This window comes from Squalius cephalus (assembly GCF_949319135.1).
Source record: "Squalius cephalus genome assembly, chromosome: 25".
NCBI lineage: Eukaryota > Metazoa > Chordata > Actinopteri > Cypriniformes > Leuciscidae > Squalius > Squalius cephalus.
The window spans coordinates 8,640,363-8,657,236 of NC_137146.1; the positions used below are offsets into that span (position 1 = coordinate 8,640,363).

Genomic DNA, 16,874 nt, shown 5'->3' on the forward strand with positions numbered 1-16,874 from the left:
CAAAAAACTTAAAATGAAAACTGAAAAAAAAATATACAAATATAATCTTATTAAAAAAACTATAAATATTATAAAGGTATATAAATAATACTCTAAAATAACACTGATGGTTATACCTCCTGATGTTTCTATTTACTCTAAGACCTTTGTGCAATTCAACTGTGGTAACATTTAAATTCAGAATTTACTCACGTCCTGATTGGACATTTCCCAGTATGGTCGCTCCCCATAGGATAACACCTCCCACATGACAATGCCGTAACTCCACACGTCACTGGCTGATGTGAACTTCCTGTAGGTGATGGCCTCACTGGCTGTCCATCGAATGGGAATCTTACCCCCCTTAAAAAATAAAGCACAAAATCAGAGGTTAGCAGTTGTAGGAATTAATTCTGAAAATATTAAGTGATCACCAGTGAGCTACTAGCATTGCTAGCATTAAAATCATGCAGCTTTACAGTAGTGAAGTGATTTTATTTATTAAATTGTCCAAGTAGCAGTGCTTCGCCTTCTGAGAATTTAGTTCCCAGTATACGGTTAGAAGATGGCTGTCTCATGTGGCCTTGTTATTTGTACACGCTGTGACTATAGAAATCACAACATGTAAATAGGAAAATTTTGGTGTTATTTTGTCACTTATTGGGAGCAGTATGCTAGCTGGAGCTGTTTACCTCCAGTCTTTGTGCTAAGCTAGGCTAACGGTGGGTGCGTCAGACAGTTACAGCACGCACAGAGATGAAAAGGGTATGGACTTATCTAACTCTGGGGGATACGGTGAATAAGCTAAAGCCCCAAAAAGTCGGCGTGTTCCTTTAACTACCAATGTACTATACAATGCAGTGTTGAAGAAATCAACTAGCTAGTCACGACTGTTTCCCGAAACCATATTGTCGCAAATTGGTCGTTCAACCACGGTGGTTAATGATGTCACGCAACTGTTGGAGTAATAACTTATTTTAATGAATCTGTTTGAGATCAAATAAATACTAGACCATTTGCTATAAATTAAGAACATGGCATCTAAGGACTATTTCTCATTTTTCTCAGTTATTTTGCTTTATTTCGATTAAATCATAGGCTCGTTCTTACGTAGTAGAGCACGTTCGCACATGCACACTCTTCAAAAATGATGCTTTAAATATCTTGCCAAACTAAAAGACGTAAATGACATTTGTATGTATTCTAAATAAAAGATGCAGATCATACTGAATGCCAGCTTGCTTATTTGGCTCAAGATAAGGATGTATTAAGTCCACATGTCATGCGAACAAAAAACTATGCTTCCAACCACAGGTCAAGAGCTGTCGTTCCAACCACACAACTTTGCGATGTTGTTTGCGAATGTTCGTTAGAACTATGTTTTCGGGAAACACCGACTCGTTAAACTTAGCTGATAACAACGGAACTTGCGACCATAGCTGGGAAACAATGCTTTTGGGAAACGCACCCCAGAGTGTTTTTGAACATTCAAGCATGAACACCTATTCTAGTAGACCCAACAACAAAATCAAAACTTAGGTTCCCTTTTAAAGATACATTTATTGGTAATGTTGCTCTAGCATGCTGGTCCAAACGTTATTTTTTATTTTATACTGATCTTCCAGCAAAACCATGTACAAATGCATTCATAACCAGTGAGTAACACACATACACACACACACACACACACACACACACACACACACACACACACACACACACACACACACACACACACACACACACACGTCTCACACACACACACGTCTCACACACACACACGTCTCACACACACACACACACACACACACACACACACACACACTGAGTGGATGTTTAGCCATTCATCAGTCTGGATAGCTGCTATGACAGTCCTGCGTGACCTCATTTCCAGACTACAGGTCAGCAAGAATATATCTCGCCGAGTCTGGTTTTTTGTTTACACAATCAAATAAAAATTTCTTTGAAAAAATAAAAATAAACCAGTTAACATATCACAACAACAACATTGCATAGTAAATCCAGTTAAAATGAGACCAGGACCCAGAAGAGCAAACATCCAGAGTAGAAGCATGATCTCTCACCCGTGTAGTATACGCCGCCTCTGGATCGTCCTCCAGCACTCGTGACAGCCCGAAGTCAGACACTTTACACACCAGGTTTCCGTTCACCAGAATGTTCCGTGCCGCCAAATCCCGGTGCACGTAATTCATCTCTGAGAGGTACTGCATCCCCGCGGCTATCCCACGCATCATTCCCACCAGCTGGATCACCGTGAACTGACCGTCATGTTTCTGAACAAAATGAAGAGTTCTCATGTCAAAAACTCATCCCTGTGGCCTTATTTTCTGCCGTGTTCAACCTCTGTGGATCCTGGCACAGTCGGTCAGGTTGGAATTTGTCTCGTGAGTAATTCATAATTCATTGGCTCCCTAATTAAAAGTGTTGCTCACATGTTGCAGGGCATGAGCGATTAACTGCAATGACTGTATAATCATTCAGGCTTTTTATGCAAGCAATGGCAAGCAAGTAACCAACTAACCAAATTATGATGTTTCATTAAACCCTCTGGCAAGAAACAAAATGTTTTGATTGTTAACTACTGTTGTATGGTAATATTGGGGCAATAACAGCATGCTGTTGTGTTAGTGCAGTGGTTTTCAAACAGAAATTGAGAGAAAAAAATGGTACTATATCATCAAAGAGAGAGAGAAAATTTTTTAATACGTCAATTGACAGAATATTTTGTATCCAATTTGACATTATGGCTTCATTCTGCTTTTTAAAGATGTGTATTTAATTTAAACCTTACATTAGTAGTGGGTGGAAGAAAATATACACTGCCAACCTAATACAAAGTAAATACTTTGCTTTGACTTTAGTATAATGATAAAATAAAGCCAATGATTTAATTTCAGAAATAATGTTGCCTAATATATAATATCGTTCTTAACATTTTTCTCACATCGTATAAAAGGGTTCATATACACGGAAAACATACATCTGCCTTAATATTATAGGAAGGGATATTTTCATAAACTATTTGCCATCAAAAAGTTTAAAAACCCCTGTGGCTATAGTGTCTCCATCAAGCTTGTAAACTAGCTTGACCAGCTTTATAAGAAAGACCATGCTGGTCGACTATCTCCACCAGATAAGATAAGCTCATGAACATCATGGTGCACCAGCAACACAAATACCAAACCAGCATAAATCATGGTGGTCTAAGCTGGGTAGGAGAAGACATGCTGAGGGACACAAAGAAAAAACAGGCATTGAGAGGTGTGAACACTCGAGTTGTCAAGCCTGATCAGGAAGAGCCAGACGATTGCTTTGTGTTCCTGTGATATTTCACAGCATTTCCTTTGGTGCAAATTGGCCTTCATCATTCGCAGCAAAATAGAGGATGCTCACCTTCAAAAAAGTGTCCAGAGATCCATTTTCCATGTACTCTGTCACTATCATCACAGGCTTACCTAAGGGACAGAAAACAAGGAGACAAAACGGGAAGTGTGAAATACTGCTGAAAATAGAGAGAGAGTCGAAGCGAGAGAAAGACGTTTAATTTTTTCCATGGGCGTGTAAGAAAAGACACAACAGAGAGGCAGGAAGAGGCTGGCGCTTTGTGTCCTATATTTAATTCATTTCCAAGTTGACAGAGAAAAACATGCAGATAAAGAGAGCGGACACCTCCCCCACTTCCCGAGACTTCACAGACCCTTGTCCCAGCTTTCCTTTGCCTCTACCTGCTGCCTGTTACTCATAGTGACAGCCCCTAATCAAAGCTCTCAATAACAGTCAGGCAGATAATTAGAGCGAGCTGTCCACTGAGAATATCTTTGTCCAGAAATACCTAAAATGGTAATGAGTTCCTTTCGGAGGAAGGATGATGAAGGGGGTGTGGTGGGGGTTCTAGGGAGTGCTGTGATTAATTGCCCTGGGGGTGGTGGTGGAGGGGGGGTTGATGAAAAATAAGAAGGGGTGTAAAGATCTGCTAATGGGAAAAGTGTTCACCTCTCCGCTATGTTGCAGACACAGCTGCAAGAGGCACATATGGGGATCTCGCACCTGCGATGCTCAAAGTGATTAAAAATTCTCCCCTGATTCCACCCGAATAACACACTGTCAATCAGAGAGACCCCCTTCTCGCCTAGCATGCTAAAGAGTGCAGGCTAATCCATCCTGATTATCAGAGACGCTTGATGGATGTTACATACGGCAGAAACGTTCACCTCAGGGCACCAGGCACACATCAACGTGAGAGGACGTTTAACCCTAGAGATGCTCACCATTTATTTGAGAAGCCCTTTATGTTGTACCTAGCCTATAGCAGCTAACAATGTGGACTGGTAACTGGTAACTTGAGGTATAATCATTATGATATTGAGGGAACAATGTAGCCGTAATTTTTCTGAATATTAGTGTAAATTTAAAATAATATATATATATATATATATATATATATATATATATATATATATATATATATATATATATATATATATATATATATATATATAATTTTTTTATATATTTTTTAGATATAAATCATAAAATAAAAATAAATAAATAAATTCAGGTTAGTAAGTTAATAAGCATGCATTTTCTAAATAAAACCACTTAAACAAAAAAATAAATAAGTAATTACAATTTAAATTTAAAATAAACAATTTTTCCATTTTACTTCTTTATTATTGAGGTCAAAAAGTGATGTTTCTTCTTATTTATTGCATATATTATATGTAATTATATGTTATATTGTTTATAATTTACAGGGTATTTTTTATTTTTTTTAGCTTAAAATAATATAAATTAAATAGAATGAAAAAATAACAGAAAATAAAATCATGATGGTCCAGTTAATATGCATGCATTTTCTTATTAAATAAATACATTCTTTATCAAAATAGCAAAATAAAAGTATATTAGCAGGTGTGCTTTAATTATTATGTTATGCTTTAACTATTAGACAGGATATGTTTAATGGAAATGACTTGGAAACGTTGCATCAGCTGTTACTGCCATTGCGCTGTGACGTTTGCCCATTTCTAGCTGCAATACACGAAGTAAAAAGAAAATGTGAGTAGAAGACCTTGAGGACAAAGTTAACGAGACATCAGCCCTGTCAATTTCAAGACACAATTTAAGCCTGCAGACTGGAGATTTGCGGGTGAGGCTACAAGCAAAGAGTCAATGGTTTCATTATGGCTTTGTAATCTCTATTTCAGCAAAGCACAAAGAAATTGAATCCAATAAAACCCCATTCAGCCTAACAAGCTATTTATAGCACCAAGGCCTAAGATGTTGCTGTTTGTGGTTTCAAGCGAATGGGGCTTGCACTGTATGTCCTCGCTGCCACTGTAATTTAATCACAAATGTATTGGTCACGCCCTTTAGAAATGATGTCACACGATAAGCGTGGTGAAGGATATCCGAACAGATCGCACATTAGCTTATCAACGTGGGACAAATTACTTTGACAGTGAGCTAGTAGGATAACGTGGCTTCCTTGCCTTAACCTACAAACCTTTGGCCAGAAATGAAATACAGACCGCATTCAAACATAAACCACAACATCTCTCTGACATTGCCGATGTTCGCACTATCAGATCAAACTGGCGTGTATTTCCGTACTCTAGCCATTCAGCTTCTTAAAGGGGGGGTGAAATGCTATTTCATGCATACTGAGTTTTTTACACTGTTAAAGAGTTGGATTCCCATGCTAAACATGGACAAAGTTTCAAAAATTAAATTGTACGTTTGAAGGAGTATTTCTGTGCCAAAAATTGTCCTTCCGGTTTGTCACAAGTTTCGGAAAGTTTTTTTCGAGTATGGGCATGTGTGACGTCAGATGTAACGGAATTTCCTTATACGGGTCCTAAGGGCACTTCTCCGGTAAGATCGCGGCCGCGCGCACACTCGTACACCAGAGCAAGAGAGCGAAAGCAGTACCTCATCTAAGCGCTCTGCTCGGCTTTAGGGAAGTCAGTGTCACCAAAGAAGTGGGTTTTTGGTTGCCAGGGCAAGACAACTCTGCACAGATTCCCAAAGAACCCGGCGTTAAGGGAATAGTGGATGCAGTTTGTTTTTCCGGGGCAAAAACGAGTTGAGCAAGACTGTTTCCCTGCATTTCGACGATGATTGTTTTATAAACAAAGCCCAGATCGATGGATTTGCAGATCGTCTAATGCTTAAGGATCGAGCAGTCACAATGATAAAGGTCCGCAGTCGTGCGTTGGAACCGCAGGCGGTGAGTAAAACTGTTGAACAAATGTCTCTGTGTGTTGTTAACGTTACTAGCTCGGCGCGTTAGCACAGCTTTAGCACATCGCCCACACGGCCCGCCCCCAGCCGCTCGGTTTTTTCCGGAAAGACTCGGTACAGTCTATCTTTCACTTATAAATATAATAAAACTAAAGACTTTTTGGAGATATGAACGATGCAATACTACTCTATAGGTACTCAAGATTAACAGGAGATTGAGTGAAAATGAGCATTTCACCCCCCCTTTAAGAAAGGGCTGACGGTTCTACTGATATGTTTGTTAATTAAATTACCTAACTTATCCATGCGCTCACATTTAAGGGTGATTGATGTTGCAGCAGTTTTAGGAGCGTTCCAATTAGGCACCATTCTCTCACACACACACACACACACACACACACACACACACACACACACACTCAAAAGGCCATGATTAAAACAAGGCAATGAGCACATTACGTCCTGCGGTGGGCCAATCTACTCTAAGCGCCTAACTGCTGTTGAAAGGTTGTAATTACGGTCATTATCAAAGGAGCAAGGAATGCATTCAAAGCAATCTGAAAAAGGTGATTTACATTAAAAACCTGCAACTTCAGAATGTACTCTGTACTTTATCTGTAATCACATGCTGTGGGGGCTTTTGATGAGATGACAGCAATTTGTCGTAAAATATCTGAAGATAAAGGAATGTTCCGGTTTAAAACCAGTTAAGCTTAAAAGCACACATTACTCTGAACAAATCAATACATTCAATGATTTAGAAATGACATTCTCTGTTCTATTGTTACCCCTGTTGACGGCACAAAAACTTTTCTTGAGAACTCAGCTGGAATGAACCTGAAAATACAGCCGTGGATAGCGAACGTTATCAGATAGTAGACTGGAGTCCGCTAATCGGATGGTTAGATCCACAATGGGTTTATAATAGAGACGATGACAGCTCCGTGTTTTTGTAAAGATGGGGGATAAAGAACTGAATGGGGCATTAAGGTCTATTCTGATTCCATTCTCTGAGCTGCTGACACATTTGCATCACAAAAAACTCAATCACGGTCTAATTTTTTCCGTCTGAGGTGGTAATGATAGAGCGCCTCTCTGAAAGCAGTGTTACGTGACAGATGCTTTTCATATTACAGCGCAAAACTCTTTGTCTATCTCGCCGTCGCTCCATCAGGCAGCATAAACACTCTTCAGCCTCTTTAATGCATCTCCGCTCGGCTCCATCAGCACCGTGATTAGTCTGTGCGTACGAGGAGGGGGCTGGATTGACAGCTGCTTCTGTAATGCGGTGCGAGGGGTCGCTGACCTCTCCTATCCCCATCCCCTACGCCATCAGGCTGATCTGTGGCCTGTGAAATTACTCCGGCTATCAAATCTCACCCAATCAGTGGTGAAAGAAGACACGTTCGCAAACCGGCACAAGCACACACGTGTGTTATATTACTTCAGTGGCAGAAAGAGCAAGATGGAAGATACGTAATCTGATAGTTTCATTGAGCTTCAATCGCTAATAATTAAATACAAGAGTGTTTTTACATGTGTGCGCAGGAAAGGTTCTCATGCAACTCTCCACGGGTAAACTCATACATATTTATGTTTTTATTGTTATTCGATTGTTTTTGAACCAGGATTGTTCTAAATGAGGGAGTGCATGGCTTACAGTATGTACATTCCTTACATATATTAGCATAATACATGCCGTTTCAAACAACTTTACCTGTTCAGCCATTTGTAAGCATCCTAGATATAATAATAATAATATATATTTATTATATTACATAGAGGATTGTAGATGGAGTGGCCAATAAATAATATTCTATCATGAAAACTCTTGGAAGATTTTTAGCATGGTAATGGATATGACAATGGTAATGTATTTGGTCTTGGTGGAATAGATCTGCTATGCTGCTGCTAAATTGCTTCTGCTGTTGATTATTGCTGTTGTTGTAAATTATTGCTGCTGCTGCTACAGAGCAAGTATAGGAACTCATACAGTAAGATAAACTGCTGCTGCACAAATAGCATATATAAAAATGACCACTAGCAGATTTATGCAGGTGGAGCTGGGGAAGGTGGAGGGTTTCGGAGGAACTCTGAAAGCTTGCTGCAAACTGCTATAGTAAATGTTAACCAGCCATTTAAATGTTGAGCAGTAAGCTCATTGGCTGCAGATGCGACATAACCAATTAGCTTGTGCCAAGTAGTTAACGCTGTGAATATCATCAGTTTGCGTTAAGGACCCATCAGCCTGCGCCATCTAGAGTTTCATGAGAGTTTTTTTTTTTAAATTGGCCACTCCAGTTTCAACCCCCCTACATACAGAAGTAAAAAAAAATATAAAAAAAAATAAATACTTTTTATAAATTCCTATTTCTGTGTAAATCTCGCTGTGCACCTTTGGACATTCCAAGCCCACAATAATGAAAGTCTTATACTGTTTAATGGAGACTTTCATACCCTCATTATTATGCTCTAACAGCACAGAATTAAAAAGGAGAAAATTACAGTATTTTTACTTAATAAGATGGGCAAAACTGCTCTCTACTGCCAACATTAATATTAACTATTTGAACCGAATCAAACTAAAGGCCACCATTAGCATTTTGCGCAAGTAAGAGGAACTGGGAGGAAATGTCGAGAGGATTAATGTTAATATTTGTGACATTGAATATTCATGACCCCTCCCAAAACTCACATCCAATTACATGTTTGTATTATCGATATTCATGCAGCTGGCATGAATATGGATGGTCCTTTTGTTACAGCGCCTGCCAGTCTAATCCACAGAGGCTTGAAAGAGGAAAGAGATCTGTAGAGGAAATTACCACTCAATAGTGACCCAAACACCTGTTGCAAGACACTGCTTTTTTAAAACACAGACAATAGGAGCCCTGAAACACACAATAGCGACAGCATTCTAAATAAGTTGGCAAATTATAATTAGCATCCTCATTATCAACAGCAGCGAGCATCAATGTTAGATTCTCAGAAGTGGCGATACAAGCAATCAGAGGTAATACGGCGCTAAAATCCCTTCATGAAACAGACAAAACAGTGAGAATTAATGGCTTCTTCCATTTATCTTTCTTTAAAAAAATTACGCTATCTCGCCATGATGATGTGTTATCTATGACTTTTTTGAAGACATTATCTCACCAGCTAGTGTGATCATTCATTGCGATAAAAGCAAATTCAAAGGAATATTGTCATAGCACATTTGTATTCTGAAGAAGTAGGGCAGGAAAGCACAGATATAAACATTGTCATACATATTTATTCAAATGAATATTCATGATCCATGCTATTTTGTTTTTGTTGAAGATAAGATTGTAAGGTCAATTATCTCTGTGTGGAAAACACAGGGGGTACAAACTATTTCCAGCAATAGACGTTGCATGTGTCAATGTGATTCGTATCGTATGTAAATGCTTACATCTGGTGACGACTCCCTCCAGTCGAATGATGTTGGGATGGTCGAACTGGCCCATGATGCTGGCCTCACTCAGAAAGTCACGTCTCTGCTGCTCCGAGTATCCGGCTTTCAGACTCTTGATGGCCACCTGGATCTCCCTTTTACTGGGCAGCCTCAGACGCCCACTGCAAACCTCTCCAAACTCACCTAGGAGTCAAACAAAAGCCTGTCAACTAATTGAATTTACACTAAATCCCTTATATCATTTCATTACATTCCCATGGTGAGCTGTTCAGGTGGTTTACACAAGTAGGTCATGTTCTTGAGTCATTCATTTGACTTACCAGCCCCAATAACTCTCTCAATCCGGATGTTGGAAACTTCGATTTCTTTGGCAAAGTCTCGCACCGCCTGGTTTGGGTCCTCGTACGTGTGCGGGTGAATGTACATGCGGGTTTCGGGAAGTTTGACTGCAATGCAAAATGGTAGGAGTGAGGATAACGGTTGGGTTGTTTTACAGTCACTTTAGTTACCTAGACTGAACCATCCATTTTTCTAAAAGGAGGGGAGTGCCACATTTTCAACCTCATTAAACATTGTCTTTGGCAGGCAGGAAAAGTGTCATTAGAGAAAACACACATTAGGCAACTAGAGCGATCAGAGACATCATTTATCAGCAGATGCATCAGAGACACTGTTCACTAACCAACAATTTCCTGGAAAACATGCACTTTCTTTATCCATCCATCCAGCCAGCCAGAACGAATTATGTTCAACGTCTGACTGGCCAAAAAGACACACAACCCCTATTTTAAGGGTTCTCATCTCTGGTCCTCAAGGTCCATTTTCCTGCAGTTTAACTCCAACCTTGATCAAACGCATTAGCTTGTTCAGGTGTGTTTGATTAGGGTTGGAGCAAATCTCTGTAGGAACGTGGACCTTGAGGGCCAGAGTTTAGAACCCTTGCCCTATTTGATGAGATTTCTTGAACTATTTTCTTCGAATGAAATACATCAGACATCTTAAAAAAAGTTCAGGTTTTCAACATTTGCCAGATATTTTGCTGATTATTCTTAAAAAGATTTGAGTTCTTTTCCAAGACCAAAAAACCTGCATGCATTACCTCGTCCATGCTGAAACTGCATTTTCTCTTCCTCGGGGTCTTGCTTTGCTTTAATATATCCACAGCGCCTGGAACAATAGGATAGCAATAGGATAAGCACAATTAAAACAGGCCGACACAATAGAATACATGCTTTCTCTCACATTAATTCAACCAACCAATTCCCCAAGACAAAAGAAAATGTTGAGAATCAATTCTACAGCGGCCTGATACAGTCACATATATCATTTTTTAACAGTATAGTTTAAAAATAATGTGTCTTTAGAGTCCGGTTTTCCCACCTAGTAAAGATTTCACTGCACTAATCCACTCTTTAGCACTGGGAAAATGCAATCTTGTCACCTCTGACTTTATCATTAACTACATCATTCCTCTCACAGTGGGATCATGAATAAGGAAATGCCCCAGATAATGAATATTCCAATACACTGGGGAGGAAAGGTGGCCAACGTAGGACTGATAATTATGTTCATTATTCATTTAATCCTCTTAGTGACACACGCTCACACATTCCCTTTTCCTGTCATGTCTTTAACAAGAACGTATTGCCAAAAAAGTAATGTCAAAGGCTGTCTAGCCACAGTAATTGTACATTACGTTGAAATGTGGAGAATGGCTGCAGAATGTCTAAAGACTGGAACATCTGATGGGGACCAGGTGGAAAAAGCTTTCCTAATGGGTTTCTAGGGGACACTGGCTCAATAATATAGGTGAATATCCACTTATGAATAGAAATACATGCTGGAGTCTCTATTGTACTATAGCTGATGACAAAATGCAAGGCATTTCTTCTAACTGCAGGAAAAGAAAGCTAAGATGTCAGCAACAGAGAGAGACAGTGTTATGAATTATCACATCAACACTATAATCCAGCTAGAGTTGAAAGCCTTTGGGGGAATATACACAGGATTCTTTCTTGCATCTAAAACCAGCTAGAGTGCAACAGAATTGAACAGATCACAGGGGTCTTGAGGTGCATTTTTAAAAGTTAATGTTTTAAAAGTTAGACACACAGTTTAACATGACACACCTTTCTAAACAACACAACAATCAATGGGGTATGACACAGTGCTCGTCTGATGTTTGTGTACATAGATAATACATAATAAAATCTGTGTGATTGCCCCTTTATAAAGCCTATAATTCAGGGATGAGTACCACTCAGAACTGATTTGAGAATGCTTTCTAAATTACAAATCAATAGCTGAATTTGCATTAAACCACCAAACAGGAAGCAGAATGATAATTTGGATGGATGGATGGATGGATGGATGGATGGATGGATGGATGGATGGATGGATGGATGGATGGATGGATGGATGGATGGATGGATGGATGGATGGATGGATGGATGGATGGATGGATGGATGGATGGAAAGAACAATAAAAAGATCAAACCATAGAATGACAGAAAGACTGAAAGAAGATAGAGTGACTGATAAACAGAATGATAGATAGATAGATAGATAGATAGATAGATAGATAGATAGATAGATAGATAGATAGATAGATAGATAGATAGATAGATAGATAGATAGATTGATTTCTCTTCCTGTCATTATAGCTTAACTTCCTGTGGGTTGTGGCCACTTCAATTCAAACTCACACTCAAGAATTTTGCACTGCAATCAGACCACAATGACAAATCATCAAAACTCTGCAATCAAACCGCTAAGCTAGTAATACTCCCGTAGCAGCTGCCAGGAAACGATCATGTGATCAGTATTTTGGTTCTGGTATTGATTTTATGCCCAGTTAACAATTCTAATCAATACAGGAGTCCCCCTCTTTCAAGAGCCAGAGCGTGCTCAGCTGCCCCAGAGCAGTCAAGGCATCGGGGCCTGAGGCCAGGGTTGGGGCAAGAGCAGACCTGGGGGTCTATTACATAATGGGAAGACCGCTGGGTTCATTCATGCCTCCTCTAATCCGGAATGTTGCATCTCCCTGTGGAGCAGCAGGGGGTAAATCTTTCCCTTTCAGCTGTTTTACATCCCCGTCTGGTGGGGGGTTCAGAGGTACATGTGTGTCGTTTCCTCTCTGCTGCTTTTAATGAGACTTGGGGTCTCAAGAGAGACCCCACCTGTTCATCAGCCACACATACATACACACCCCCCAAAATAAATGCTCGGGGCCTAGTGTGCATCTGTGCACAGGTACAACCCCCTCAACCCCTTCGATCTTTATCCGTCCCATGTGCAAAACACAGTCTATTAAACGAAACATGTTTGCAGGGCTGGAGGGGTTCGCGGAGGTGGGCCGCCCGACCGAAGCATGTGGTAATCAGGGAGTAAATCGACTCTCCCGAAACCGACCCCACTTGCTCTCTAACCTGCCCCGCCATCCCTCGAGGTCCCGCAGACGGATCCCTCCCCCTTGCACCTGCTGCAGCGCCACTCAACACGCTGATGAAACACTTCCAGCGCCGCAGCGGGACATCCAGGAGCTTCTAAAGTGAAGCGTGATTCCACCCTTCAACCTTCTTGTCGCTCATTTAAATGTAATATGCTCTATTTACATATTCTGTTATAACGGTGCATAAAAAGGGGGGAAAAAAGTGACAGACTAGTGTCTAGGACTCTGCAATTAACGCATTTTTCAACTCTGAAGCATTCCTCAAATCCCTTTTGTGCGGTGATAAAGATGTTTTGCAGCCCTACACCGCTGGAAGCCCTTTTGTCTATGACCCAGTTTCTTTTTTCTTTCTTCTTCCTCTTTTTTGTCTTTCTCTCGCTCTCACAGTGTGAAGCTTGTATCTGCAGGTGACAGTGAAGCGGTGCAGCTTTTTATATGCTGACAGGGCTCCCATCCTTCTCTGTGCCTTTGAGAGAGGGACATTAAGACCATGTGGAGACTGGTGCAAAATTAGAGGGATTCTTAAACTGTCTGGCCTGCTTGAGGGAACTAGGAGTGAGAGCTGACTCATATAGTCTGCCATAAGCATTAAGAGAAAGGTGTAATGGAGAGAAGGAGGAAATAGACATATTTGCTTGTCAAAACAATATTATTGCTCATAGTAATTAAAACCTTAAATATTAAACGTTGGCATGCAACTCGTCTTAGAGCGTTTATGTTACATACATTAATGATACCTCAAATCTACCTCCCTGAGAATATAAGGAAATAAAAAGAAAGAAAAATTTGTTTTTCTATGAATAAAAAAAAATATCTTCATTTGTGTAATGATGAACAAAAGTCATGAGGGAGAGTAATTAATGACAAATTTCATTTTGGGGTGAACTAACCCTTCATGGGCATGATAACACTGTGACAACTGATCATGTCTATCCACATTTCCCTGTTGTAATATTGTTATTGTTTGATTTTATACAGGCGTCTGATGTTGATGAGGGCACAAGTATCTGTTGGGGTGCTGACTGTCATAGATGAAGATGTATTCTCTTGCCAAATCTTCTCTACCTTGACCCAGTATCTCCTGCCATCATTGTTGAAAGAAGAATTGTAATGGACAATCTCCAGAACCTACCTCAAGCAATTTGCCTTTTGTTTGGGCTGTCATATGCTATATTTGGATTGCCAAACATTTGGATTACCCTAAAGCCATGAAAAACATTCAAAGAGTGATGCTTGACTTGGGACAGAACATTGGGACTCGGAATTTACAATGTACGAGCATAAAACACGGTTGTCTTAATGTGGTAACTCTCTCCTCTGACCCTCAAACTAGTTCATTACATAATGATGCTCCAGTGCATTGAGCTAATGAGGTAGAGCAGCTTCCAGCTGGGTCTTGAGGTCTGTTCAGCATGCAGTGGAAGGCAGGCAAGCTCCAGCTTTCAACTGCCACAAGGACATGCCAAGCTACTGGCATGGGCAATATATCCCAGCAGGGTGGCATGCACAACAGAACAAAATTCAACTGATGTCCTTGCATGTTGCCATGTGCCTGTTCTCCAAAAGGAAAGTTCTAATTTGGCAAGGTTCACTGAAGCATGCATTTGATCTAGAAACACTTTAGACAAAGTTAAAGCATACATGAGCCCTGACGATTGCTGTCAAAATCATAGAATATCAATGATTTCTCTCCAGAAGTTAAAAAATTCCCAAGCCTTTTCGGAGAAGAACAAGGACATGTTGACACATATGATGAATACAAACCAAACAGACCAATACAAATCTATCATTACCAATAAACAGTTTAATTATATCTACTATTATCTAATAAAACCATTCCGATAGGTGATGAAGGACATAGTATTATCTTATCATTTAACCTACAAAAAACAAAAACACAAAAAAAAAAATATATATATATATATATATATATATATATATATATATATGTAAGGAATAATTGACGACAGGCCGTTGAATTATTAGAAAAATAATGCACACCCGAGGTGGTAATGCGGTCACGACGCGAAGCGGAGTGGCCGTTCACCTCGGGTGTGCATTATTTTTCTAATAATTCAACGGCCTGAAGTCAATTATTCCGCTTATACTACAGTTACCACACCTCGAAACATTGTTCAGATTATATATTTCTAGACGTTTGTAAAGTTTTTGTCATTAAAACGCTCTTGTATGTAGGACTAATTTCTTACGCATCTAATCCACTGCCTCCGTTGCTAATTCCAAAACGTCATTTTAGAGTTAGTAACGGAGGGTTGAGCCAATGATAGCAGACTAATGCTGGGACACACGACTAGCTGACACATTCTCTGACTGTTTTCATTGACTGCAGCAGATTTTAAACACCGACTTTGAACACAGACTGAACGCGCTGAACACGCGTTTGGACCTTTTTACAGTCTATGGTTTGGACATGATCAGTCATAAGTATCAAATTACATTCATAACCGGCCTTAAAGTGTGTCCCCGGCTTTATGCAGTTATTAATGCAGATATTAGAGAGAGATGTTGCAATAATGAGACAGAAAAGCATGTGCGTCAATATTATTATTTATTTATTAATTCAATTCCTTTTAATTAATTCGAATTCATTCTTTTTTTTTCTATTATTGACAGACTAGCCAAATAAATGAAACACAAACCCCTTTTAACAAGTAGGCCTATCAATAATTATTTATTTGTTATATTATCTGCAATAATAATCCGTGCTGCAGGATTATCCATTTATTTAGCCTATATTCAGTTTAATTTTCTATTGATTATAGATAGGACTATATACTTTATTTATTCACATTAAACTGCATGTTTCCATTGATTGTGAAGCTAGACACTGAAAATTCCAGATCAAGCGCATGCGGCTAAATGTTTTTTCTTGTTATGAATTGTATCCTATTTTCCGTTATTACCGTTAACTACGCGAAGTGATATGGAACTGTAATGCGGTCAAGACCTGCCTGGAACTACTTTAGCCGTGCGTTTCCCTGAAAATAATGCACACCTTAGAACGTTCGTCAACCAATCAGATTCAAGCATTCAACGGCCCTGTAGTATATATATATATATATATATATATATATATATATATATATATATATATATATATATATAGTGCAATGCATAAGTGAATACACCCATGCTAAAGTTGACTAAAAAGAGGAATAAAAAATCATATTTTGGAAATACCTAGAGATTGGCATGGGGTACTTTCCATAAGATCATCTCTCAATGCAAATCAAACTAGCTTTTAGGCTAACTGAAATAAAACCATGCCAATCTCTAGGTATGGTGAAGGCTATGTGATGATGTGGGGCTATTTTAATTCCAAAGGCCAAGGGAACTTTATCAGGATGCATAGTATCCTAAAAATTTTTTTAAAAAAATACTTAAAAATAAAAATCTGCCTGCCTCTATGGGAATTTAACATAGGGGTGTACTAACACCATGTATTTTAAGGAAGAACATTTATTTATTTACGATACATTATTCATTCACAAAGAAAATTGGTGTCCTTAAAGGTTGGATTTTTCCTAATTTTTTAAATTAAGGCATTACGTTCAATTTCCAAAATATGATTTTTTATTCCTCTTTTTAGTCAACTTTAGCATGGGTGTATTCACTTATGCATAGCACTGTATATATATATATATATATATATATATATATATATATATATATATATATATATATATATATATATATATATATTAGGGGTGTAACGATACGCGT

The 16,874-nt window shown here is 39.1% G+C and overlaps 1 protein-coding gene across 1 annotated transcript in view; it reads right to left on the reverse strand.

Annotated features, from left to right (window-relative positions):
* Positions 1 to 16,874, reverse strand: part of ek1 (eph-like kinase 1) — a 64,973-nt gene that overhangs the window by 7,298 nt on the left and 40,801 nt on the right. Inside the window, exons 9-14 of the mRNA XM_079862954.1 lie at positions 10,779 to 10,846; positions 10,000 to 10,125; positions 9,677 to 9,862; positions 3,394 to 3,455; positions 2,064 to 2,273; positions 193 to 342 (exon numbers count right to left, since the gene is read on the reverse strand). Coding sequence (XP_079719080.1) covers positions 193 to 342; positions 2,064 to 2,273; positions 3,394 to 3,455; positions 9,677 to 9,862; positions 10,000 to 10,125; positions 10,779 to 10,846 — 802 coding nt within the window. The remainder of the gene's footprint in view (positions 1 to 192; positions 343 to 2,063; positions 2,274 to 3,393; positions 3,456 to 9,676; positions 9,863 to 9,999; positions 10,126 to 10,778; positions 10,847 to 16,874) is intronic.